General features: G+C 37.0%; 1 protein-coding gene and 1 non-coding gene across 2 annotated transcripts; one reads left to right on the forward strand and one right to left on the reverse strand.

Moving 5' to 3' along the window:
* Nucleotides 1-27,271, reverse strand: SMCO2 (single-pass membrane protein with coiled-coil domains 2). Its single transcript, XM_007175734.1, is given in 9 exon segments — nt 1-167; nt 170-255; nt 5,116-5,291; nt 7,019-7,075; nt 12,344-12,434; nt 17,492-17,638; nt 18,303-18,439; nt 25,184-25,298; nt 27,144-27,271. Coding segments are annotated over 9 exon segments (1,104 nt in total).
* Nucleotides 22,277-22,380, forward strand: LOC114236913 (U6 spliceosomal RNA). The gene has a single exon (XR_003622759.1). It is a non-coding gene; the product is annotated as a U6 spliceosomal RNA (small nuclear RNA).
* Nucleotides 27,272-27,820: the final 549 nt, after the last annotated feature.

A 27,820-nucleotide genomic window follows, 5' to 3' on the forward strand; every position in this document is an offset into this window, starting at 1 on the left:
TTAGGAGGGTAACAAGTCTTCCACTTCCAAATTCAAGAAAGGGGCAATAATCTCCCGCAGTTCCCACATTCTGCAGCACCCAAGCATTGTAGGGAGCACCTTTTCAAAGATAAACGTAACATCAAAAAATAGTATGTAACATGAAAGTCCAGTGAAGGTGAGGACATAAACATGATGAAAATCCTCAGTGCACATTTCATAGAAGGAAAGGAAAACATCTGTGTTAAGAACATTCTGAAGGATATAGAGAACAAACTAGTGGTTACCAGTGGGGAGAGGGAAGGGGGAAAGGGCAAGATAGGGATAGAGATTAAGAGACACAAACTATTATGTATAAAATGAATAAGCAACAAGGATATATTGTATAGTACAGGGAAATATAGCCATTATTTTGTAATAAATTTTAATGCAGTATAATCTATAAAAGTATTGAATCACTATATTGTACACCTGAAACTAATATAATATTATATATCAGCTATACATCAATTGATAGATAAGTAAACAAACAAATAAATAAAAGAACGTTCCAAAGAAAACCACACTGATGTGACTCTTGGTTCCTCCACCCATGTAGCTCTATAAATTCAAGTAACTGAATTTCTCTTAAACTCTGTTGACATCTGCAAAAGAAGGAACTTGGAGTAGATGGACCTAAGTCCATCCTAGGGCTGGCACTGGAATTCTAAGATTCTAAAGCCATGCAACAATGAATCCCTGGGTTACTGTGGGGCTCTTTCCTTTGAAATGCTCTTCTCACACTCTAGTAGTTATTGCCATCTCTACCTCACTTGTGAGGTATAGGATGCCTATTTGGGGGGAAATAAAGGCACAGGCAGTTAGATTTTCCTCAGGGTACAAAATACCATGTGACAAGTGGAATTCAGCTCTCTCTATCAGGGTACAAAATACCATGTGACAAGTGGAATTCAGCTCTCTCTATCAACAGTTTTATCCCAGCACCAGACATGCCCTTTTTGTATTTTATTTATTTGCTTTGAAGTCCTTGCATTATTATTTTCTAATTATAAATGCAATACATGATTGGGGTAGAAGATCTGGAAAATCCAGAAGAACACAAAGAACAAAAGAAATGTCACAGATAATCCAGTTGCTTGGATATAATTACCTTCTATAATAGATTTCAGAAGAGCAAGTCTAGAGCACAGTTAAAGCTAGCTATGGATCTATTTTGTGACCCAACTCAGTGGATTCCATGAACCTGAGCCAAGTTTCTTGGCATTATTGCCACTGGCTATCTCTTGGCAGTTACACAAATCATTGCTTCTACTTCACACATTTATTAAAGAGCCAATGTTCTTAAAATACTCTATTATGAAGAGGCTTTGATGGCTGCTAAGGTGAAGCAGAGATGTCCTGTCCTCAGGGAGCACTAAATCCAGATTTGTTCTTTCTTATGAAAAGAAAAATGACTCACTACCAAAACATATCTAGTAAATAAATACTATCTTCCTAAATTCCAAAATTAATCATCTTCAGAAATACTAAGCTGGAACATTCTCAAAGAAACACATTTTAACATTAATTTTTAAAAAACTTTTTTTAGGGCTTCCCTGGTGGCGCAGTGGTTGAGAATCTGCCTGCCAATGCAGGGGACACGGGTTCGAGCCCTGGTCTGGGAAGATCCCACATGCCGCGGAGCAACTAGGCCCGTGAGCCACAACTACTGAGCCTGCGCGTCTGGAGCCTGTGCTCCGCAACAAGAGAGGCCACGATAGTGAGAGGCCTGCGCACCGCGATGAAGAGTGACCCCCACTTGCCACAACTAGAGAAAGCCCTCGCACAGAAACGAAGACCCAGCACAGCCAAAAATAAATATAAATTAAAAAAAAAAAAAAAAAAAAAAAAAAAACTTTTTTTATTTGGCTGTGCCAGGTCTTAGTTGCGGCATGTGCGATCTACTTCCCTGACCAGGGATCAAACCCAGGCCCCCTGCATTGGGAGTACAGAGTCTTAGCCACTGGACCACCAGGGAAGTCCTAACATTAATTTTTTAAAGAGAAAAATAGCTTTTTTCTAAATTATAGATAACTTGGAAAACAGAGAAATGAAAAAACTATAATCCCATCACTTTAATATAATCAGCTAAGTTTTCTTCTTTCTTTCTTACCTTTCCTCCTTTCATTTATTCATTCTTTCTATTTTATTTTAATTTTTTGTTTTTTCTTTTATTTTGTTTTCCTTTGGTTTGTTTTTCTTTTGGTTTAGAATGTATCCTTCTAGTTTTCCCTTTCCTTCAATGAACACTCCAGGTATGGATGGATTCAGACCTATTTCTTGATACTACTGAATCACTTGATTTTTATTTACAAGTCTATATAACTTAAAGTTAAAAATTTGTTTTCTATTATTCAGCAAATAAAAGAACATGTATAATATTTATTTTAAAAGGCTCAGACATTTTTCTTTGGAAAACTTCATAGCTACTAAATCAAAATAAGTTTTTTCATGATATCACCTGTATAAAAACCAAAGGTTAGTGTCATTAATAGTATTATTCATTTTGAATTTATCTTCTGTAAAGAATAAAAACATTCTTTTGACTTTTGAATACTATTTATTTATTTATTTTTCAAAACTTGCCATGCATAACAACATTGTAAATCAATTATACTTCAATTTTAAAAAAAAAACTTGCCATGCATAAAACCTTTAATCTTTTTTCCAAAATGTTCACATTATTTGTGGTCAATACATAGGGGAAGACTATAAGGGAACTGAGGGATTGGGGATAATACCAGAAAGAGGCCACCCTCTGAAGCTAAAAACAGCAAAATTGATACAGAATGATTGACTTGGTCTGTAAGATAAACCTCCTCAAAAAAGATAATGTATAAATATGCTTAAATGGAACCAGCGTGTTACCAGTTCTCTGACAAGAGACTGGACAAGGTCTCAGGCAATCTTAACTAGGATGTAATGATGTGATGAAAGATGGCCAATTCAACTGGATTAACTGCCCATATAACAAAATTAAGTGATCATCAAAACGCATTCACTTATTTACTTATTTGTCTGTTTGTTTTTGAGATATAATTCACATGCCATAATATTTACCCTTTAAAGTGTACAATTCAGTGGCTTTTGGTTTAGTCACAAGGTTGTACAACCTTCACCACTATCTAATTCCAGGAAATTTTCATCAAAATTCCCCAAAAGAACAGTTACTCCCAATTTCCCACAATCCGTAGGCCTGGCAACCACTAATCTATTTTCTATCTACCTGGATTTTCCTATTTTGAATACTTCATATGAGTAGAATCATATAACATGTGGCTTTTTGGGTCTGACTTATTTCACTTAGTGTAATGTTTTCAAGGGTCATTCATGTTGCAGCATGTATAGGTAACTTTATTCTTTTTTGTGGCTGAATAATACTCCATTGTGTGGATATACCACATTTTGTTCACCTATTTAATCAGTTTAACCTATTACAATCCCACTAGTAATGTCTGAGGATTCTGATTTCTCCACATCCTCTCCAATGCTTGTTATTATCTGTCTTTTTAATTACAGTTATCTTAGTGGTCTAAAGTGATATCTTATGATTTATGATTTCTTTCTTTTTTTTTTTTTTTGGGCCGTGCCGTGCTGCTTGCAGGATCTTAGTTCCTTGACCAGGGATCTAACCCAGGCCCTGGCAGTGAAAGCACCAAGTCCTAACCACTGGACCACCAGGGAATTCCCAATATCTCATGATTTTGATTTGCATTTCCCCAATGACCAATAATGTTTTCATTGTGCTTTTTCACTGAAAATGTTTTCATGTGCTTTTTGGCCATTTGTGTATCTTCTGTAAAGAAATGTCTATTCAAGTTTTTTGCTCATATTAAAAATTAGACTGTTTGTCCTTTTGTTGTTGAGTTCTAGGAGTTCTTTATAGAGTCTGGATACTAAATCCTTAATTTCCAGAATTCTGAAAAAGTTGATTCTGACAATTTTTTCCAGCTCTCTCATTGATTTTACGGAGGAGGAAATTTTCTGGGGTCTTTACTCCACCATTGACATTACTCTTCACTTATTAATTTAATTAATAAATAAATTAATTTAATATTTGTTGAGCATGATGAACATATTTTATATTTCATATCCCCCAGTGATCCAGATCTTGCCTTCAAGTAGCCCATGGAGTATTAAGAGAAGACTACAATGGAAATAATTTAATTGCAATAATATGCCGTGGGTACTTTGTCAGGATTATGTGTCAGGTACAGTGTGTACACTCAAAAGAGAGCGCCGAAGACTCTGTTTGGGTTGGTGGTTGGGGATTAAAGAATCAAAAAAGCTTTTTTAAGAGATAAAATGGTTTTTATACCATTTTCATTACATTTTTATAAAATTGATTTAACTCAGTATCTGTGCACGTATATGTTTGCATGTGAAAACATAGCCAGATTCTACTTAACTTTCACATCTTCTCTAATGAAAGAATAAAGCAAAATAAAAAGCTAAAAAAAAAAGCTCTCTTAGAGGAGAGTACTACTCAGGGCATATATGATAGTGTGACAGCTCCAGAAAGAGATCCAAAGAGTCCGAATTTGACAGTATGTACGTCTTCAATATCGTACAAGGAAGAGGCATCCTGTCTAGTAAACAAAGGTTTTTCAAATCAGCTTAGCCGGTACGTTCTTTCAGTGGAGATGGCTGCATCATAACTTGCAGACACCATCCTTTAAGATTTATGTATATATAGTTATCTAAAACAATAAGAAAGAAATAACTATTATTATATATCTAATGCAATAGGTATATGTCTTGGGAATTCCCCGGAAGTCCAGTGGTTAGGACTTGGTGCTTTCACTGCCAGGTCCCGGGTTCGATCCCTGGTTGGGGAACTAAGATCCCACAAGTCGTGCAATGCGGTCAATAAATAAATAAACAAGTAAGTAAAAGAAGATACTGATTGAGAATTTAAAAAATAAGAAGAAAAATACTATGGCTTAATAAACAAATAGACTTTTAAAGAACAATAATAAATATTTATTTTAAAAAAAAGATAAATTCTTAGTCAACCCTTGAGGAAATTCAATCTTACTATAGTCCATTCATCTTGGGGACTCTGTCAGCCCCCAGAGGTCCCTATCTCTAACTTACCACATTGTAATGCAGGGAGGAGAGTTCTGCCCTAAGGGGGGTGGTGAAGCCTGAGGAAGCAGGGGCTCCCTTTCTTCCATTCCCATTTCTTCAGGACTCTGAGAGTCTGTTTTCCCTTCTTGCATTTGGTACATCCCCAACTTTGTATTCAGCAGAGTTATGTCCTTGCAAAAGTTCTGGGAAAAAAAGAGCAATTATTTTTTTTTTTTTTAATTTTTATTTATTTATTTATTTATTTATTTATTTATTTATGGCTGTGTTGGGTCTTCGTCTCTGTGCGAGGGCTTTCTCTAGTTGTGGCAAGCGGGGGCCACTCTTCATCGCGGTGCGCGGGCCTCTCACTATCGCGGCCTCTCTTGTTGCGGAGCACAGGCTCCAGACGCGCAAGCTCAGTAATTGTGGCTCACAGGCCCAGCTGCTCCGTGGCATGTGGGATCTTCCCAGACCAGGGCTCGAACCCGTGTCCCCTGCATTGGCAGGCAGATTCTCAACCACTGCGCCACCAGGGAAGCCCAAAAAGAGCAATTATTAAAGAAAAATGATTCTAGATGTCTGCCCTTCTCATTGGAGATGATGCAGAGTGCCTTTCCTCTGGAACACTTCAGGGGCCCACACTGCAATCACATATGAATCATGTGAGGTGGTCACTGGCAGGTGCATACTCACCTAAGAAACTTACACATTCACAGAGTGAGGTAGCGCCATGGTAAAAATTAAATGAAACCCACCTGCTAATTCTTAACTACTGGATTATTCAGATAGAAAGATAATTATCCTTTTATTGAATTCATCTATTCAATTTGTTCATCTATGCAAAACATATTTATTGACTGATTCCTACCAGGCACTATTTTAGGATACAGCAGGTAACAAAATAGACAAAGAATGGGCATTCTATTGCACATGCGTTTTTTAACAAAATGGGCAAAGAATTACATGTGCGTTTACAGGGGTTGGGTGACAAGCAATAAACAACTAAATACATATATACATTAGATATTATAGACTACATGCTAAAGAGAAAGTAAATAATGTGATGACACAGTAGCTGAGGTTTGGTGGCAGGAACATCTACTCTATCTAGATAGGTGGGATGATTAGGCACCTCTGAACAAGTGACAGGTTGATTCATTCATTCACTGTTTCATTCAGCCATTCACATTTACCTCCATATATAAAATCTTGTGGGAGGAGTTCCAAGATGGAGTCATTTTTCTGGCTAGGGGAGATTAGGGGAGGTCTGGGAGGTGAGAGGACATTTGAGCTGAGCCTTGAAGAGTGGATAATATGTAGACATGGAGGATAAGCTCCAGGTGGAGGAACTGTAGAAGCAGCCCAGGGGTATGAGAGCCTGGAAGTACACCACACCTGTGAGATCTTCTGTCCGCCCAAAGCAGAACGTCAGGAGGGGAGAAGAGGTGAAAAGGCTACAAAGAGACCTGTATGTGGCACGCTCTCAACTTCTAGGGAAAGAATTACCTCTCTATGTAGATTTAAATCATTTTATTTTATCATTATTTGAACTTGTGTAACCGTGAAATCTTACCTCTATTCTTTTTTTTTTTTTTTTTTTAAGGATTTTCTTATTTATTTATTTATTTATTTATTTATTTATTTTTGGCTGTGTTGGGTCTTCGGTTCGTGCGAGGGCTTTCTCCAGTTGCGGCAAGCGGGGGCCACTCTTCATCGCGGTGCGCGCTCTTCATCGCGGTGCGCGGGCCTTTCTCTATCGCGGCCCCTCCCGTCACGGGGCACAGGCTCCAGACGCGCAGGCTCAGCAATTGTGGCTCACGGGCCCAGCTGCTCCGTGGCATGTGGGATCTTCCCAGACCAGGGCTCGAACCCGTGTCCCCTGCATTAGCAGGCAGACTCTCAACCACTGCGCCACCAGGGAAGCCCTTACCTCTATTCTTGCAACGAGTTTTTCCTTTAATTCATGAGCTTCATTACAAGCATCTTCCTGAAAAGACACCCACAATTTTGGGTAAAATAGAAGTTATATTTTTTGGTTTATACAATAAAACCTTACTCATTCTGATACCTCTTAGTTGTAAACAGGCTTCATTGAAACTTACTTTTATTCGGTAAAATCCTTCCTCTTAGAACAAATTCATGGTGCAATCATGATAAATTGCAGGAGGTATCACCAAAAGATTAATAAATTATTTTCAATACTTTAAAACACAAATTTACACAATAGCAGCTTATTATAAATCATCTTTTTCTCTAGCCATTACTCTCTTATTATAAATCATCTTTTTCTCTAGCCATTACTCTCTCCTTACTCCTTAAACTTCTACCAGGACACTAGTTGGAGAAACATAGTACGTTTCTGAGAAAAAAAGAAAACTATATTTCTTCTAAATATTTTTAATTTATAATATATAAATGTAAGTCTTCATTATGTTAGTTTGAATACCTGGGCCTTATGGTTTAGCAAAAGAGCTGTCCGCAAAAAGTGTCCGGTTCCTCCTTTCTTCCCATGTTTCCTTTAAGTTGTCAGTTAGAGAGAACAGGTGGTTTAGGTTGGTTTCTATCAGTAAGATCAAGACATAGGCTGAAAGCAAACCATCCTCTTCTAAGATGTGAATGACAACTGTACATATGTCCAGAGTAAATAATGCTTTGAAAGGTTTTTAATTAATCATTCCATAATTGACTTGCAGGATATGTTGAAAAGCAAAGCCAGAGCAGAAAAAAAGAGTGTTCTGGGATTCAAGAAAGATGGGTTCTGGAGGTGCCACTTCTAGAAATTGATTCTTAAATAAGTACTTGCAAAAGCAAGAAAAGATATGGATTTCTGAGGCATAGTTTGTGATGGTAAACATTGATTATAAAGCCCCAAATAGCTAACAAAATAAATTTAATAAACCCCCAAATCAAATCCTACATCACATAAACAGTGAAAAAGTAAAATGACACCTAGTGGCCTAGCAAGTTGTTGAAGAAAAAAATGCTAAGTGAAAAAAAGCAAGTTGCAAAACAATGTATATCATATAATCCCATTAAAATAATAATAATATGATAATATATGTATAGAAAAATTTAGAAGAATATAAATATACTAAAATGTTCACTTTATTTTTGAGGGAGTGGGATTATTTTTCTTTTTTATATGAACTAGTTCTGTAATGTTTTAACTATTAAAATAAGCATGCATTACTTTTGCTAGAAGAAAAACTATTTTTTAATGGGGGAGCAAGGATAAGACTGGTTCTTTTCATGTGGAAATATGAACAAGTCACTTCATGTTTTTGAGTTACGCTTTTCTCTTCTGAAAATAAGGGCGTAGACTAAATAATAGTAAGTTCCCGTCTAGGTCTAAAATTCTGAGTCTCTTCCATTGAATTTTGGATTCCATTCACTAAAATTTGAGATTTCTTTGAAGAACTTTCTTCCTTAGTTATAAAGACATTTTATCATTACCTGGACAAATTTGTTTTCCGTTTCTCCTAATTGCTTTTTAATTTCCATGATCTTCTCATTTAAAACTAAAGGATATAGAACAAAAGTTGCAATGAATGATGTGTGGAATTAAAACAGAACAAATGACGATTTTTAGAAGAATGCTCATTCATGATCAAATAGTTTGAGATTTAATAGAAGCTACTTTTTTTGCATACTGTTCTGGGTGCTGATCTCCAAAATCAACATTAAATCAAATCAACAAGACATCATTGGCCACGTCCTATGTAAGTGGCCATTGAGCTAGGCATTGTGCTTGTTGTGAATGTTTACCCTCAAACTGCTTATAGAGGATGTATAATCTACACCCTTTTTTTTTTTTAACAAGTTCATTCATCACCAGCCCCAGAGTTGTGTGATTTAATTATTTAGAAAGGAGCTGTGAGATACTAATCACGTTTTACATGGTGCCCTAGCTTATTTACACAGTAAATATCTTGACACAATACTTATCAAAGATAATTGTACCAAAGATAACTGAGATAGGAGTCAGTCTCAGGATGAAAGTTATATTCATATGGAGATTTCAGAAAGCTTCGTGGACTTGGGGGCTCAATATCAAGCAACACCCAAAGGCCACTTCAAAGTCCTTTCCTCAGCTTAAAGGTCTCTTAAATTTGTTTCTGGTGTGTGTCTGTGTGTGTGTGTGTGTGTTTGTGCGTGTTTAAATACTTTCACCAATCTTCCCCTCCTCTCTCTTTCATGCCTTTCTGAGTCATTCTATTTACTCATGAAAAATAAATGAGTCAATACATGTGATATTACTTTATTATTATTATTAACTTACTTCTCCTTTAATTTTCCCCCTCTTTGTTTGCCATTCCTATATTTATTTCTAACAGTCTTCACTTTTCCCTCCACCAGAGTAAACCTAGAGCCATTCCTACTGACTTTGCTTCTGTAACAATTATATTTAAAATTTCTTACTTATTATATTACTGTATTTGTTTTTACGCAGCCTTTCCCATCAGCCTTTAGTCTTAGGACAGAACTTGTGTCAGTTTTTTAAAGTCGAGACTTCCCTGGTGGTCCAGTGTTTAAGAATCCGCCTTCCAATGCAGGGGATGTGGGTTTGATCCCTGGTCAGGGAACTAAGATCCTATATGATGCAGAGCAACTAAGCCCGCATGCCACAACTAGAGAGCCTGCGTGCAGCAACTAAGACCCAACGCAGCCAAAAATAAATAAATAAATAAATATTTTTTAAAAAATGAAAACAGTTAAAAAAAATTTTTTTTAAGTCACAGTTATTGAGGTATAATTTACATAGAGTAAAACTCACCTTTTAAAAGTGCACAGTGCTATGAATTTTGACATACGCATACTGTCACTGGCATGTAATCGCCACTACAACAAGATGTGGTATATTTCCATCACACCCCAAATTTCCTTGTGTCCCTCTGTCAATCTCCTCCTCCCTTTCCCCACTGGACTCCAGTGACTACTAATCTATTTTTCATTCCTATGGTTTTGCCTTTTTCAGAATAGTACAGAAGTGGAATCATGAGTCTAATCTTCCAAGTCTGGCTTCTTTCACTTAGCATAATGCATTTGAGATTCATTTATGTTGTTGGATGATTAAGAAATCCGTTCCTTTTTTTAAAAAATTAATTAATTAATTAACTAATTTATGGCTGTGTTGGGTCTTCGTTTCTGTGCGAGGGCTTTCTCTAGTTGCGGTGAGCAGGGGCCACTCTTCATCGCGGTGCGCTGGCCTCTCACTATCGCGGCCTCTCTTGTTGCGGAGCACAGGCTCCAGACGCGCAGGCTCAGTATTTGTGGCTCACTGGCCCAGCTGTTCCGCGGCATGTGGAATCCTCCCAGACCGGGGCTCGAACCCGTGTCCCCTGCATCAGCAGGCAGAGTCTCAACCACTGCGCCACCAGGGAAGCCCAAAATCCGTTCCTTTTTATCGCTGAGTAGCATTCCATCATGTAGCATATACCACAGTTTATCCACTTACCAGTTGATGAATATTTGGGCTGTTTCTAGTTTTCAAGTCTGTGCCCGTTTTTTTAGAGTGTATACAAAGCTGTATATTTCCAGGATAGAGAATCTCCATACATAGTTGTGATGCCTTCCCTTTTCATATTTCTTTTGCATTTACAAAATATGTCTGTTTATATTTATTTATTTATTTATATTTTTTAATTTAATTTTTTATTTTATATTGGAGTATAATTGGTTTACAATGTTGTGTTAGTTTCAGGTGTACAGCAAAGTGATTCAGTTATACATATGCATATATCCATTCTTTTTCAGATTCTTTTCCCTTTTCGTATTATCCAAGCCTTGTTGGTTTGTTTTTTAACCTCACCTTCATTTGTCTCTGTGCTCTTCTATCTTACTCTCTTCATTCTTTTTTTTAAAATTAATTATTTATTTATTTATTTATTTATTTATTTATGGCTGTGTTGGGTCTTCGTTTCTGTGCGAGGGCTTTCTCTAGCTGCGGCAAGGGGGGGCCACTCTTCATCGCGGTGCGTGGGCCTCTCACTGTCGCGGCCTCTCTTGTTGCGGAGCATAGGCTTCAGATGCGTAGGCTCAGTAGTTGTGGCTCACGGGCCCATTTGCTCTGCGGCATGTGGGATCTTCCCAGACCAGGGCGCGAACCCATGTTCCCTGCATTGGCAGGCAGATTCTCAACCACTGCGCCACCAGGGAAGCCCTCTTCATTCTTTTGATATCCATCCCTCCCCATCCCTTCCTCCTGCTGAAATCTACATTCCTGTAATACTGCTGACTTTTGGAGGACATTTTTTAAAGCAGAATATTTCTTGGCCCTTGTCCTCTTCCCTTTCTTCATAGTTTGCAATTTCCAAAGCCCTAGATAGTGGGAAAACTCTTGACTTTTCAACTAGCACAAAATGAGGTTGCTATGTCAAAATGTTGCACTAAATCTTAGTTAAAAGTAGTTTTTTTTCCTCAGTGAAAAATCTGTCCTTATCTGTAAATGGCTTTTAATATGGGAGGGGTCTAAATAAATATTACCTTCCAACAATAAAAGAGGCATTTTTCTCCTTTACTTCTTTCAAAATCCACTTAATTTAAATTTGGCTTTAACTAAAGCAGAGGCTGGCAATAAAAAGAGGTAGTTAGACACAGACTTTTTCCATTTTTATAGGCTTTTCTTCAAATGCCTGAAGTTTATTAGAGAAGAAAAACTACGAGCCAGGGCTCTGAAGTCTAATTCTTATCCAAAGTTGATCACTACTTTTCTAACATTCTATGACTCTTTTAAAAAGGGAAAATTAAACCTTTCTCAGAAAAGAGTCTCTAAGAAATGCAAGGACACAAAACAACAGGAAAACTTTGGAGACTGTGAAAACTAACACAAGAACTCTTCATGAAGGCATCAAAGACAAACACAAATATATCTCTTACATTCTAAGGATGCAGTTCTTCACAAATATGTATTTCCTGCATGTTTTCTCTGTACTGTTAGGTGCTGGGATACAAATATTCAGAGAAGTTTTCCCTTAAGGAACTCATCATTATCTTAAATGGCATCGAGATATAAACCTGCCAAATTTGACTGAGTTTCTAGATAGAACAGAAAAATCTAGACTTTTAGTGTTGTTAGAGAATAGAAGTGGTGGTACCCAGGTGAAATGTGCTCAGAACTGACCACCAGAGAGCTCTCCTCCTTGTGACAGAAGATGGGTTTTAATTCTTGTTATGACCTGTTAAACAATAAATGGGATGGGAAGAGGTGGTAGAGTCCCCACAACCTCCCAAATTTTCTTCCAGGCCTCGAGCTTACCTCGATGTTTGCCCCCTGATCAGAGTCAAGGTCCTGGTGTGACTTCAGCTTTTCAATTTGGTCCTCCAAGGACATCACCTCACTTAATAAGCTGCAAACAGACCAAGAGATGGACTAAGTCCTGTGGCTTAAGAAAAATCCCCAATGGATCATCTTTTTTGATCTTGAAAGATCATTTTTGACCTTTCAAAAATGAAATCCTACTCCTATATAAGAGGACTCTTGGGTAGTAATTGTGTTGGAATGGGAAGTCATAAATGCAATTCAAGAAAGTAAAAAACATTCTAAGTAATCTAGATAATAGTAAAGAAGTGTAGTCCTAACTGGATATAGGAGCAGAAATGTAAAATGACTAAAATGGAAGCTCAGTTAAATTTCTAGGGAAAAAAAACCCACAGAAAATCTTTGGGACCTAGGACTAGGCAAAGAGTTCTTAGTCTTGACACCAAGGGCACTACCCATAAGAGGGAACGTTGATAAACTGGACCTCATCAAAATTTAAAACTTTTGCTTGGCCAAAGACTCTCTTAAATGGATTTACATGTCACATATCCAGCAAAGGTCTTATATCTAGAATATATGAAGATCTATCAAAACTCAACATTAAAAAAAACCTTGCAATTAGAAAATGAACAAAAGACCTCACAGACTTTTCACCAAGAAGATAGGTAGATGGCAAATAAACATATGAAATGATGTTCAACACTATTAGTTATTAGAGAAATACAAATTTAAACTACAAGATATCACTGTAAACTTACCAGAATGGCTAAGGTAAAAAATAGTGATAACACTAAATGTTAGTAAGGATGTGGAGAAATTGGATCACTCATACATTGGTGGTGGGAACATAAAATGGTATAGCCACTCTGAAAAATAATTTGGCAGTTTCTGTCAAAACTAAAAACAAACTTACCATATGACCCAGCAATTTCACTCTTGGGCAATTATCCCAGAGAAATTAAGACCACTTTTCACACAGGAAGCTGTACATGAATGTTCAAAATAGCTATATTCATAATAGCCAAAAACTAGAGAGAATATATATATGAACCATACCATGGAATACTACTCAGTGATGGAAAGGAACTATTGATACATGCGACAATCTGGATGAACCTCAGGGAAATTATGCTGACTGTAAAAAACAGTCTCAAAAAGATACATAACTGCATGATTTGATTTAAGTAACATTCATGAAATAACATAATTATAAACACATGGAACAGATTTGTCTTGCCAGGGGTTAGGGATGGGTGGGAGAGAATGAGTGTGACTATAAAGGGGTAACACAAAGGAGTCTTGTGCAATGACACAGGTTAGAATCTTGATTGTGCCTCCTTGTGACAGAAGAGGCTACACTTGTGATAAAATTGCATAGAACTATGTGCACACACACACACACACACACATGAGTGCACTTGTAACTAGTGAAGTCTGAATAAGCTCGGTCGATAATACCAATATCAATTTCTTGGTTTTGATGGCATACTAGAGTTAGGCAAGATGTTACCATTTGGAAGGCTGAGAAAAGGGTGCATGGGACTATCCTGTATATTTCTTTGAAAACTCCTGTGAATCTATAATTATTTCAAAATAAAAATTATAACAAGAGAATATTATTAATATTTTTAGGCCAATACATTTGACAATTTAGATGAAATGGGCAAATTCCTTGAAAGATACAATCTACCACTAAAATATACTCAAGAGCTAGATAGCCTGAGTAGTACTATAACCCTATATATCAGTAAAGAAATTAAATTTGTAGTTAAAAATCTTACCACAATAAGATCTCCAGGCAATATGGCTTCACTGGTGAATCCAACCAAACATTTAAGAAAGAAATTATGCCAGTTTTACACAGACTCATCCAGAAAATAGAAAATGTGTGAAAACATCCCAATTTTTTCTACGAGGCAAGCATTACTCTGATACTAACACTAGGACATTACAAGAAAGAAAGACACAGGTCAATATCTCTCATTAACATACATGTAAAAGTTCCATTTTAGTAAGCTGAATCCAACAACATATAAAAAGGATAATATATTATGACCAAGGAGGATTTATTCTGGGAATTAAAGGCTGGTTCAGCATTCAAAAATCAATCACTATAATTCGCCATATCAAGAGACTTATAAACAAACAAAAAACATGATCATTCATAGATGCAGCAAAAGCTATTGAAAAAATTCGGTATCATTTCTGATTTTAAAAACAACTCAGTAAACTAGGAATAGAAGAAACTTTCTCAATCTGAGAAAGGGCATCTTTAAAAACAAACAAACAAAAACCCAGATAATATCACACTTAATTCTTTTCCTGTAAGATTGAGAACAAAGTAAGTAGGTCTGCTATCTGCTGTCACCCCTCCTATTCAACATCGTATTGGAAGTTCTAGCCAATATAATAAGGCAAAAAAAAAGAAGGTAAAAGAATACAGATTGGAAAGGAAGATAGAAAGCTCTCTGTAATTGCAGATGACATAATTATCTATGTGGAAAATCCCAAATAACCTATAAAAACTACTGGAACTAATAAATGAGTTTAGCAAGGTCACAACACAAAGTCAGTATACAAAAGTCAACTGTATTTCTATATACTAGCTATTAACAATAAGAAATTGAAAATTTTTAAGTACCATTTATAATAAAACCAAAAACATGAAATACTTAGGTGTAAATCTAACAAAATGTGAAATATCTGTACACCGAACATTATACAACTCTGATGGAAGGAATCAAAGAAGACCTAATAGACAGAAATACTGTGTTCATGAATTAGAAGAGTTGATATTGCTAAACTGTTAATTCTTCCCAAATTTATCTATAGATTAATGGTAGTTCCAACCAAAATCACGGCAAAATTGACAGGCTGATTGTAAAATCTACATGGAAAAGCAGAAAAAAAAGTTAGAATAGCCAAAACAATTTTGAAAAATTAGAACAAAAATCAAGGACCTACTATATAGCACAGGGAACTCTGCTCAATATTCTGTAATAACTTAAATGGGAAAAGAATTTGAAAAAGAATAGATACATGTGTATGTATAACTGAATCACTTTACTGTACACCTAAAACTAACACAACATTGTTAATCAACTATACTCAAATATAAAATAAAATTTTTTTTAATTTTTAAAAAAAGAAAAGAAAAAGAAAAAAATTATCAGATAATAAAAATTAGTATTTGACTTAGAAAAAAAATAGAACAAAATTGAATAATGCTCACTACATAATTTCAAGACTTAATATGAAGCTACAGTAATCAAGGTAGTGTGGTATTACTGAAAGTATAAACGTATAGATTATTGGAACAGAATAAAGAATCCAGAAATAGATTCACGCATATATGATCCACTGATTTTCAACAATGATGTAAGGTAATTCCATAGGAAAAGTAAAACTCTTTTCAATAAATGTTGCTGTAACAACTGGATATGCATATGCCAAAAAAAGAAAGGGATCTTGGGATATACACATGCAAAAAAAAAAAAAAAAAAGGAACTTTGATCTCTACCTGGTATGGACTGCATGTTTGTGCCTCCTCAAAATTTATATTTTGAAACCCCAATGGCCCAATGGGATGGTATTGGGAGGTGGGATCTTAGGGAGGGAGGGAGGTTTAGATATAGTCATAAGGGTGCAGCCCTCATAATGGGATTAATATCCTTATAAGAAGAGGAAGACTAGAACTCTCTCCCCGCTGCAGGAGAAAACAGCAAGAAAGTAGCCATCATGCAAAATATCATAGTCATTTTCAGTTTGTCAGTTTTTTACAAGTATAAACATACACCTACTGGGACTTCCCTGGTGGTCCAGTGGGTAAGACTCCACACTCCCAATGCAGGGGGCCTGGGTTCGATCCCTAGTTGGGGAACTAGATCCCACATGCATGCCGCAACTAAGAGTTCACGTGCTGCAGCTTAGAAGGCTGCACATCGCAACCAAAATATCCCGAGTGCGCAACTGAGACCCAGCGGAGCCAAAACAAACAAACAAACAAAAACAAAAACAAAAAAACCCCATACACTTATTATAGGACCCAGCATTCCAACTTCTGATTATTTACCCAAGGAAAATAAAAATGTGTGTTCACACAAAAAACTACATGTGAATGTTTACAGTGTCTCTATTCATGATTGCTAAAAGAATCTAAATGTGCCTCAATTAGTGAATGGATAAACTGTGGTATATTTATATAATGGAATAAAATATAATTTTACTGTATGTGAATTTTACACTAGTTTCAAAAATGGAAAGAAATTTTAATGTGCAGAATTTGAATTAATAAAAACACAGAATCTTTTAAAATCCAAATATTATTCATGCTCTGGAGGAAAACAAAAGGCCATTTTGAATAGGATAGTCAGGATAAGGCTGATCTAAAGAGATGTTTAGCTGTAAGGTATGGTGATGTTTAACTGAATGTAAAGAAGATATTTAACTGAAAGGTAAAGAAACATCTAGAAGAGTAGCCCTGCATTAGGAAAGAGTTTTGAATGTGGCAGGATGGTTCAGAAGGCCAGAGGAATTTATTTCTAAAAATAGCTTCCATTTATTAATTGTTTATTATGTACCAGGCTCTGTATTAAATGCTTTACATACGGTATTTTATTTAATACCCACAGTAAACCAATGAGGTGGCTGTCATTACTCCTTTTTTATAGAAGAGGGAAAGTCAAGGCTTAAAAAAGGTTGATTAACCTATCCAAGAAATGTCAATGTCAGGATTCAAACCTGGGTCCCTCTGACTCCAAAGCCCACTCTCTTTATACCAGTGACGGGACAAATAACAATTTCATCACTTCTGTTGCATCTTGAAACTTTCCACTTAAATTCAGATATGCATTAACAAATAAACTTTAATAGTTTTTTCATGCCATGCTGGTTGGATCCCTTTGGACAATACTGGATAAAACTCAAGGATCATTGGGAACTTCAACACGTCCTTTTGATAACTATTAACGTGGCTTCAAGGAGAGAGCCTCTGAGGGAAGTCCTTCCCTTGAGAGAAGAGAGAGCAAAGATGCAGATAACTTATTATCCTAAAGACTTTACCACCTTAAACCCAGAATTTCTTAAGTTTCTGAAGCTATGAAACTTTTCATTATTTTCTGACCAACCCTGACACCCTACAATTACCTCTTCACTGTGTTTTCTGTTAGGTTTATTTTTTGTATAATATTTTTAATTTTTTCCATCCAGCCTATGTGATCAGCTCCAAGTTCTTTCACTTGTGGACCCATCTGTGTATTCCAGTGGTTTAGCTGGAAGAACATGTTCTCCTGACTCTTACAGAAATAGTATTACAATCAGTTTTAAGGTAGAAAATGGGAAAGCCTGAAACCCTCTTTCTCTGGATGGCAAATTGGTCTGCTTATTCATTTTCTGTCACCAAAATGGGCCAGGTAGGCACTTAGGCTTCAAGAAAGGAGTTTGGACATTTACTTAATATCCATTTTAACAGATCTTCATAAGGCTGGAGAAAATAAAGCATGTTTTACATTCAGTAAAAAATATAGATAATTTTTAATTTCCCTGCATGGAATGAATGTTAAATTTTTCAGGATGGTGGTTGCATCTTGGTGAAGGAGAAGAAGTTATACAATAGGGAAAGGGTCCATAAGGATTTAACGGTACATTTTTAATAGTAATTATAATAATTTTCATCTCTAGAAAATTATCTGAGAGTGATAAGACATGCGTTAATCCCAGGCTCCGAAGAAAAGTGTGTAAAGAGAACTCCACGGCTTTTCCTATATCCCTAGAAATGTCCTTCTTCTGCATTCTTGCTGGAACATGTAGGTAGTTACTTGTGCACATGAGTGCTTTATGGTTCAAGACATGTATGGATTTTAAATCTTCTAGGCTGTCCCTAAGATCTCTGGTAAATTTCATTTTCCCCTCCACAAAACATTATTAAATGTTCCCTCTTGCACGCTCCAGGGCTTACCATTCAGGGATGTTCTCCTTTGAAAACGGCAAAGATGTGGACACCTGGGGATCTTCTTGTTGAACGTGATCTCTTCCTTGCTCATTCTGTTCACTCTGCAGGTCCTGGTCATGCCCAGCCTCCAGCTCCAACATATCCTGATAAAGATCATGAAGAAAGCAAAGCAGAACAAAAGGGTTATCACAAGAGGTGGTGGCCCCTCTATGGTACCCATGCCCCCTTCTCTGGGGGCAAGCACATAGCCCCCCTCTGAGGCTGGAGTCTTCTGATGCATCTGTGAGATAGGCTGACATGCCCTCCTGCTCTGTGACAGAGGAAGGCTGGGGCAGGGACGTGGAGAGTAGAGAGAACAGATCAGTTTCTTATTGAAATATCTGTGTAAATCACTGACCAAGTCAACAGGAATAACATTCACATACCTCTACAAATAGCCTTCATGTACATCATTTCTTTTAATTCTCATGATAGCCCTGAGGTGGATAAAGGTAGGTACTGAAATCCCCTAGGCCATTCCTATTTAGTGATTTGGTCAAGGTCATATGGTGTAGTGGGTTAAGTGATGACCCCAAAAAGATATGTCCATGTCCTAATATGAGGGGCCTGACAATGTGACATTATTTGGAAAAAAAAAGAAAAAAGGAGAGGTTTTTGCTGAGGTAATTAAGTCAATAATCTTGAGATGAGATTATCTTGGATTACCTGGGTGGGTCCTAAATCCAATGACAAGTGTCCTAATGAGAAACAGAAGAGGAAAAGACACAGAGAAACTCGTGAAGACGGAGGCAGACTGGAGTTTATGCAGCTACAAACTAAGGAATGTCTGGAGCCAGCAAAACCTGGAAGAGGCAAGGAAAGATTCTCCCCAAGAGCCTTCAGAGGGAGCGTGTGCTCGCTGACCCCTTGATTTTGGAATTCTGGCCTCCAGAACTAAGAGAGAATACATTTGTGTGTGTGTGTGTTTTTAAACCACCAAGCCTAATTTGCTATAGCTGCCACAGGAAACCAGTCGACATGGCTGGTAAGTATATGGACCAGAACTTGAACTAGGTTTTCTGATTCCAAAACCATGGGATTGTATTTAGGACTTGGGTTCAGATTAAAGAATACCTAGTCCCTACCACTGGCACTCTCACAACCCAGTGTCACCTCACCAGTGATGTAGGTTTATTATCACATTTACAGATGAAGAAACCAAGGCTAGATTTTCCAAGTATTATGTGACTCCACTATCTCTTATCTACCTCTTCATAAATAAAAAGCATCCACAATTTCAATTTCTTTCCACCAAGTCTTTGACCAGGATATTCAAAAGCAGCAGAAACACTGTGATATAGAGAAAGATACCACATTGGGAACCAGAAGACCAGAGGTCTAAGTCTTGTTCTACTTGTTCTACTGCTGTGGATGTTGAACAAGTCACTTAACCACTGTAAAGCTCAGCTTCCTGGGGCCAGATCATCTCTAGAGATCTATGTCCAATAATCGATGGTGATATTTCTTATCTTTATCAGTCATTTCACGGTAATGGTTAATATACTGCAAAAGAGTCAAAAGGCAGAAGTAGAAACAAAAAGAGTTTTTAAAATCTGCAGGACTGAACACATAAAGAAATGTGTGTGTTTTTTAAATAACAGACTAAACGTGTATTTGCACGAAATACACAGTCTAAGGGCATTATTTTCCATTTACATGCAGCTCTTTGAAGAGCTCACATGTCTCCTTTTGGATGTTTCCTAGGCACCACAAACTCAGAAAGTAAAAAAATGGAACTCATCATATTTCCCCTCTACCTTGTTCGGGTTCCCCACCCTTGCAAATGGTCTCCCTATCCATCCAGATGCCTCTGCCAGAAACCTGAAAGAAGTTCTTGAATTGCCACGGGAGACATTCTTTTCCCTCTTCATTACCTATGTTATATCCACTTTGTGCATACCCACTAATACCTGTCATTTAAATCGGTGTACTTTTTTCCCATCCTCCCAGCATCACTGCTCATGGCAGCCCAGACAGGGCCCTACTTTGAGTCCTCATCAGTTCTTGACTCCTGTTGATGTCCTGGCTTCCTGTCTGCATCCTGCTCTATCCCTACCTCAGTGTCCTGCCTGCTTGCCTGTCATGCCTTTTCTTGCACCCTTCCTCTCTCACAACACAGTTTCTCTTTGGCTTCATTATCTTTGCATGTGTTGCTCCTTCTTTCTGAAACGCTTTTCTTCCATCCAGCTCATCCTTCAAACCTCAGTTGTCATATCGCCAGTCTTCTCCCTGTACAGCCCTCCCTCCCGTGTACCTCATGGCTCATCTGCTACTTCTAGGATGGATCTTACACAGCCACTGAGGGACTGTCTGAGTCCCTCCTAGCGTGTGAGCTCACTGAGGGGAAAGGATTTTATATATATGTACCTTAGCACATAGGGGATCCTCAGTAAGTGCTTTTAGAATAAATAGGCTTCAAAAACAGTCAAATACATTCTGCTTGTGAGAGATGCAAACAAAAGCAGGAAATAGGAAAGTCTGTTCACTGACCTGGCATCCGAAATCGACACTGTAGGTAGCAGTGCCAGGGATTAGCAATGTGAAACCAGAGCAAAATATTCATTTCTAAGTATTTTAGGGGGTTTTGATGGTTAGACATGGCAGCTTTGGCAGTCTGGCTAAAGAGCCTATTTTGTTAATTAACCAACAATTTTTTCTTTACTCCTCTTAATTCTTTGTCCATTTTCTGAACCTGTCCTTTAAATCTTTCTCTTATAAAAGACGAAGATAAGATTATGCAAAGTAGAGACCTCCTGGTTTGTTTTCAGAGAATAAGAGAATAAGCTTTCTTCCTCAAGAAGTCATATATTTGTCCTTTTGTTAGCAGATAGCCACATTTTTTAATAATTATTTGTTAATTATGTGATTGCCTATGATTTATTTTTATGTAATTATAGAATTTTCCATATAAACAGACATAAAGAAATACAATCATAAATTTAAAAAAATATTTTGTTAAACCGTTATGCCCTGATTTGAAGTTTGTAAGAAATAGTCTATAACAATGCCTTATACTCTGAGAGTGTGTACTATCTGATAAACTCTTACAGAGTGAATAATTTTATTATCTAATTAGACTTATTCTGTCCTAGGCCAACAAGTGATGATATCACCATTCACTGACTAAGAGGATTCAGCAGGGTTCACTGAACCACAAGTACAGGGAAGTTGTCCTGGAAAAGTAGTTCTAATGGTAGCAGCTCTTACCTGGAGTCCAGGGACAAGGCCCCTGCAAAGAATCAGATGATGCTATTTATAGAGTTATACCTTCAATTCATGTGTTCCCTAAGATCATCCCTACGATCACCTCAATTTCCCTATTTTCTGTTCCCATCCTAAGACTACTCTTCTAATTCAGTTCCTATTATTCTTTTTTTTATAACAAGTATCTGTCTGTCTGTTTCTTTCCACTTTTTGTCTGTCTTATTATTATCTATACTCCACACGTCTAATTCCATTCCTTCACACCTTCTATCCCCTTCTATTTCTTTTGTTTCTTTTTTTCCTTACTGCAGAGTCCTTGAAGGTTAAGTCCAGTTTGGGATATTCTTTGAGGACCTTTCCTTCTATGGATTGTAGAGTTAGCCATCCTCAAATCCAAAATGTATTCAAAAGAGAAGTAGACAAAGAGATGAATCCTGAACTTCCATAGGGGGCTGGATAAGCCTAGGAGTAGGAAATACCCACTCTATCATTTCTGTATGTTTTTCTGACTGGTTGAAACCACCTTCTTCTATAGCCAATAGCCTGGGGAATCTATAGAGAGATCTGCTCATCAATAATAAAAGGGGTCTTGGCCATGCATTTGTTTTCAACTAAAGGAAAGCATAAACCCTCTCCAGGACAATCTCAGGCATTTTGTCCAAATTTCTCCATTCCATGTCAGCTGGGTGACTGAATTTCAGACTGAGAGAGGTTCAGACTGAATTAAGAGTAAATGGGTGCTCACTTCAGCAGCACATATACTAAAATTGGAACAATATAGGGATTAGCATGGCCCCTGCACAAGGGTGACATTCAAATTCGTGAAATGTTCCATATTTTTTGTGAAAGTAAAAAAAATCCCATTTTAAACTGCATCAAAAAGAATAAAACACCTAGGAATAAACTTAACTAAGAAGGTGAAAGACCTATGCTCTGAAAACTATAAAAAAATTAATGAAAGAAATTGAAGATGATATAAGGAAATGGAAAGATATCACATGCTCTTGGATTGAAAGAATTAATATTATTAAAATGGCCATACTACTCAAAGCAATCTACAGATCTAATGCAATCTCTATTATTTAAAATATCCAGGACATTTTCCACAGAACTAAAACAAATAATCCTAAAATTTATATGGAACCACAAAAGAACCTGAAATGCCAGAGCAATCCTGAGAAAAAAAGAACAAAGCTGGAGGTATCACCCTCCCAGATTTCAGACCTTACTACAAAGCTACAGTAATCAAAACAGCATGGTACTGGCACAAAAACAGACACACAGATCAATGGAACAGAATAGAGAGCCCAGAAATAAACCCACACATCTATGGTCAATTAATCCATGACAAAGGAGGCAAGAATATACAATGGAGAAAGAACAGTCTCTTCAGTAAGTGGTGCTGGGAAAATTGGACAGCCACATGTAAAGCAATGAGATTAGAACATTCCCTCACACCATATACAAAAATAAATTCAAAATAGTTTAAAGACCTAAATGTAAGAATGGAAACCATAAAATTTCTAGAAGAGAACATAGGCAGAACACTCTTTGACATAAATTGTAGCAATATTTTTTTTGGATCTGTCTCCTAAGGCAGAAGAAATAAAGGCAAAAATAAACAAATGGGACCTAATTAAACTTAAAAGTTTTTGCACAGCAAAGGAAATCATCAACAAAACGAAAAGACAACCTACTGAATGGAAGAAAACATTTGCAGATGATATGATCGATAAAGGATTAATATCCAAAATATATAAGCAACTCAATATCGAAACAAACAAACAACCCAATCCAAAAACAGGCATAAGACCTGAATAGACATTTTTCCAAAGAAGACATACAGATGGCCAACAGGAACATGAAAAGATACTCAACATTGCTAAATTATTAGAGAAATGCAAATCAAAACAACGAGATATCACCTCACAACTGTCAGAATGGCTATTATCAAAAAGTCTACAGGGCTTCCCTGGTGGCGCAGTGGTTGAGAATCTGCCTGCCAATGCAGGGGACACGGGTTCGAGCCCTGGTCTGGGAAGATCCCACATGCCACGGAGCAACTGGGCCCGTGAGCCACAATTACTGAGCCTGCGCGTCTGGAGACTGTGCTCCGCAACAAGAGAGGCCGCGATAGTGAGAGGCCCACGCACCGCAATGAAGAGTGGCCCCCGCTTGCCGCAACTAGAGAAAGCCCTCGCACAGAAACGAAGACCCAACACAGCCATAAATAAATTAAAAAAAAAAAAAAAGGGCTTCCCTGGTGGCGCAGTGGTTGAGAATCCGCCTGCCAATGCAGGGGACACGGGTTCGAACCCTGGTCTGGGAGGATCCCACATGCCGCGGAGCGACTAGGCCCGTGAGCCACAATTACTGAGCCTGCGCATCTGGAGCCTGTGCTCCGCAACAAGAGAGGCCGCGATAGTGAGAGGCCCACGCACCACAATGAAGAGTGGCCCCCGCTTGCCGCAACTAGAGAAAGCCCTCGCACAGAAACGAAGACCCAACACAGCCAAAAATAAATAAATAAATAAATAAAATTAAAAAAAAAAAAAAAGTCTACAAATAACAAATGTTGGTGAGGATATGGAGAAAAGGGAACCCTTGTACATAGTTGGTGAGAATGTAAATTAGTGCAGCCACTATGAAGAACAGCATGGAGGTTCCTCAAAAAACTAAAAATAGAACTACCATACAATCCAGCAATTCCACTCCTGGGTATATATCCAGAAAAAATGAAAACACTAATTCAAAAACATACATGCACCTCAATATTCATAGCAACACTATTTATAATAGTTAAGATATGGAAGCAACCTAAATGTCCATCAGCATGAATGGATAAAGAAGATGTTGTATATATATATATATACACACACACACACACACACACAATGGAGTACTACTCAGCCATAAAAAGAATGAAATTCTGCCATCTAAAGCAACATGAATGGGTCTACAGATTATTATGTTTAGTGAAATAAGTCAGAGAGAGAAAGGCAAATACTGTATGATATCACATGTGGAATTTAATAAACAATACAAACAAATGTATATAGCAAAACAAAAACAGACTCACAGATGTAGAAAACAAACTAGTGATTAACTAAAAGGGGGAGGTACAAAATAAGGGATTAAGAGATACAAACTACTATGTATAAAATAGATAAGCAACAAGGATATATAGCCAATATCTTATAATAACTTTTAATGCAGTATAATCTGTAAAAATACTAAATCACTATACTGTACATCTGAAACTAATATAATATTCTGAATCAGACATACTTCAATTAAAAATGAGTAAATGGATCTCTCTAATGCATCTATTGGAAGACAATCTGCAATCCAGGGGGCAATTCTACATACAGTAATTTGCTCTGAGGTAAAAAATGTCACAGTTATTTCACAAATCCCAAGGACAAAAATAAGGTAATGTGCAATTCTTTGTATGGGAATACTAGTAAGTCCCTTGTGTAATAACAGCAGCCTTCAGAGGAGAGAATGCCTCCATCTTGATTTTTAAGCCCTGAACATCTCACACCTGTTATGAGGAAACCTTGAGATAATATCCTTGCTGCTTTGAGATATGAAATATGAAGTTCCTCTCTTCACCCACTGTGACATTTAAGTCTGTCCCTTACCCATTTTTTAGTCTCCAAATCATGAAGGAAGTCAGTTTGAGAGTTTTCAGAGAAAATGTCCTCATCATCTGATCTGTCCAAGATGCGGTCCATTTTGGTAAATTCCCTTAGTAAACTGTAAGTCACACAACTGAAAAAGATACTGTTATTATGTCTTCGGTCTATAGTTTAGGCCTGCCCTAAACTTCTCTAGAGGGAGAACACTGGATCTTTCTGGCCCCAAAGAGCACCTGCTATTCTTGTACTGATTTCATTCTGTGTGAATAATGTCTAGTGTAGTGCATTACACGAGATAGGAATAGAGAGGATGGATAAATATTTGTTGACTGAATCAATAAATGATTCAAGGTGAGATTCTGAATTCTGAAGCCATTGCAGCTCTTTGTGTGTATATGCAAATGTGTGTGTAAAATAAACAAATAATAAATAAATATCCTTCTTTAAAAAGTAGAGTTAAAAAAGTGTCATATGGCTCAAAGGAAAGGAGTAAGTATGTGCTACCATCATGATTTCTAGACCCAAGATGTCCTCCTCCCAACATTTACTAGTTTCTTCTTTATTCTTCCACAGAGATTCTATGCCTAAATAAGCAGCTATGTTTATGTAAATATATACATGCCTTTTTTAATACAAATTAGAGGATATTATCTTGGAGTCCATTTCATATTAGTACCTATAGAGCTGCCTCCTTTTAAAAATTATTATATGGTATTCCATCATAAGGCTATATCATAATTTGCTAATCAGTTCTTTATTAATGTTTATGGACACTGTTTCTAATCAATTGCTACTGCAAACAATGCTGCAGTGAATATCCCTACATATCTATGTGTATACGTGCAAGAGTATCCATTGGATAACACTAAAAATAGAATTGCTGGGTCAATAGATACATATATTTTAAATTTTTGATAGATTTTACCAAATTATGCTTTGAAGAGGTTAAATCCATTTACACTTTCAGCAAAAATGATGAGAGTGCCTGTTTTCCCACTCCTTTTCTAAAACCATGTGTTAGAAAAGTTTTTGATCTTCGCCAATCTAGTATGTTTAAACTGGTATCTCACTGTAGTTTTAATCTCTTTTTATGAGTAAGGTTGAGCATCTTTGCCTGTACGTATAAAACTCATTTGTACTTCCTTTGCTATGATAATCCCTTGTCCATCCCCTACTGGACTATTGTTATTTTGCTGGGCTGCATATATGTGTATAGATGTGCACACACACACTCACACACTCAAGTATACTTTTGAATGAATTGCAATATACTTGTGATGGAGGCCTAAGGCAGTGGTTTCCTATCTGTGGGTCTTGAACCCTGAGTTGGGGGGCATTCTATACCTACCCTGATAGAAAGTGGTCCTGGAATGTATATACATTTCTATAGATTCAATAAATACTGCTGAATGTTTCCAAATGTATATGCTACTGTTATTAATAAATTATAAATGGATTTTAAAACATCCTTGATATCATAGTAGCATTTTTGACATATGAGGGGTTCTGGAAAATCTTTTCCTTTAGAAAAGTTCTTCCAATTTAAAAAGGTTGTTAACCATTGGTTTATATTAGTATACATTTTTATCATGTATAAATATTTAACAAATATTTATATGAATGTGTGCTTCCTCTACTCTAGAAACCATATTAAATGGTTTATATCTTTAGCAGGTTAAGATGATGAAGGCACCAAACAATCAACGTTTTTTCACAAATTGAGACTAGAATCTTGACCATTCCTATTCAACAGATGTCTGCCTAGTTTATGACCATAGGTCCCTTTACTATCTCACAGGACCTACCACAGTAGATATTCGCGAGATCAAAATTAGAAGAATTATAGAGAAGAATGTCAACCCCAACCCTGAACTTGGAAATCCCGTCATTCGGTCCTACCAGGCTGAGGAAGTCTCCAGACAGGACCCCAGAAACTGCCCCTGGGAGCTCAGCCCTGACTTACTTCTGCATTGCGCCTTCAGCCACATGGATGTTTTGGAGAAAGCCATTGTTTTTCTCTGTCAACTCTTGCTCCTTCCCAACTGACTTCATCTGCAGAAGCATCTTGACACTTAGCTTCGTGAGAGCCATTTCTTCAGCACTGCAGGGGCAATGGTATATTTCTTTCTATTTGTAAATTGATGTTTGTTTTACTCTTTTCCTATCGTTGACAATTATTTCTAATTTTTCACTGCTGTAAACAATATAGTAATGAATATATATATTTGTTTAGGAATTTTCAGTGCATTTCAGTGCATTCAGTGTATTACTCAGTTAGAATACTTCCCTAGAAGTGTAACTCCTGGTAATATGATATACTGATTTTTAAGGATTTAGAAAAATATTCCCAAATTACTTTCCTAAAGTTTCAACCAATATATATTACTGGCAGCTGTGTGTGAGAAGAGGCACCTTCATTTCAGCCTGATAGGCAAGTGTTAGCTGGAGAGCAGAGAATTGAATTGTTAAGAGTATTTAAGTACTGTAGTGAGAAAAATAATAGTAAAAGGAAACAGGAAAGAAGGTAGAAAAGGGTGAGACAAATTCTAGGAAGCTCATATGAAAAGCCATAATAAAGGGTCCATGCGAAACGTAACTTGTAGTAACTAGCAGAGATCAGAGGGTGGTACCCAGCCGTAA

Source organism: Balaenoptera acutorostrata, chromosome 11 (assembly GCF_949987535.1).
Source record: "Balaenoptera acutorostrata chromosome 11, mBalAcu1.1, whole genome shotgun sequence".
NCBI classification, from domain to species: Eukaryota; Metazoa; Chordata; class Mammalia; order Artiodactyla; family Balaenopteridae; genus Balaenoptera; species Balaenoptera acutorostrata.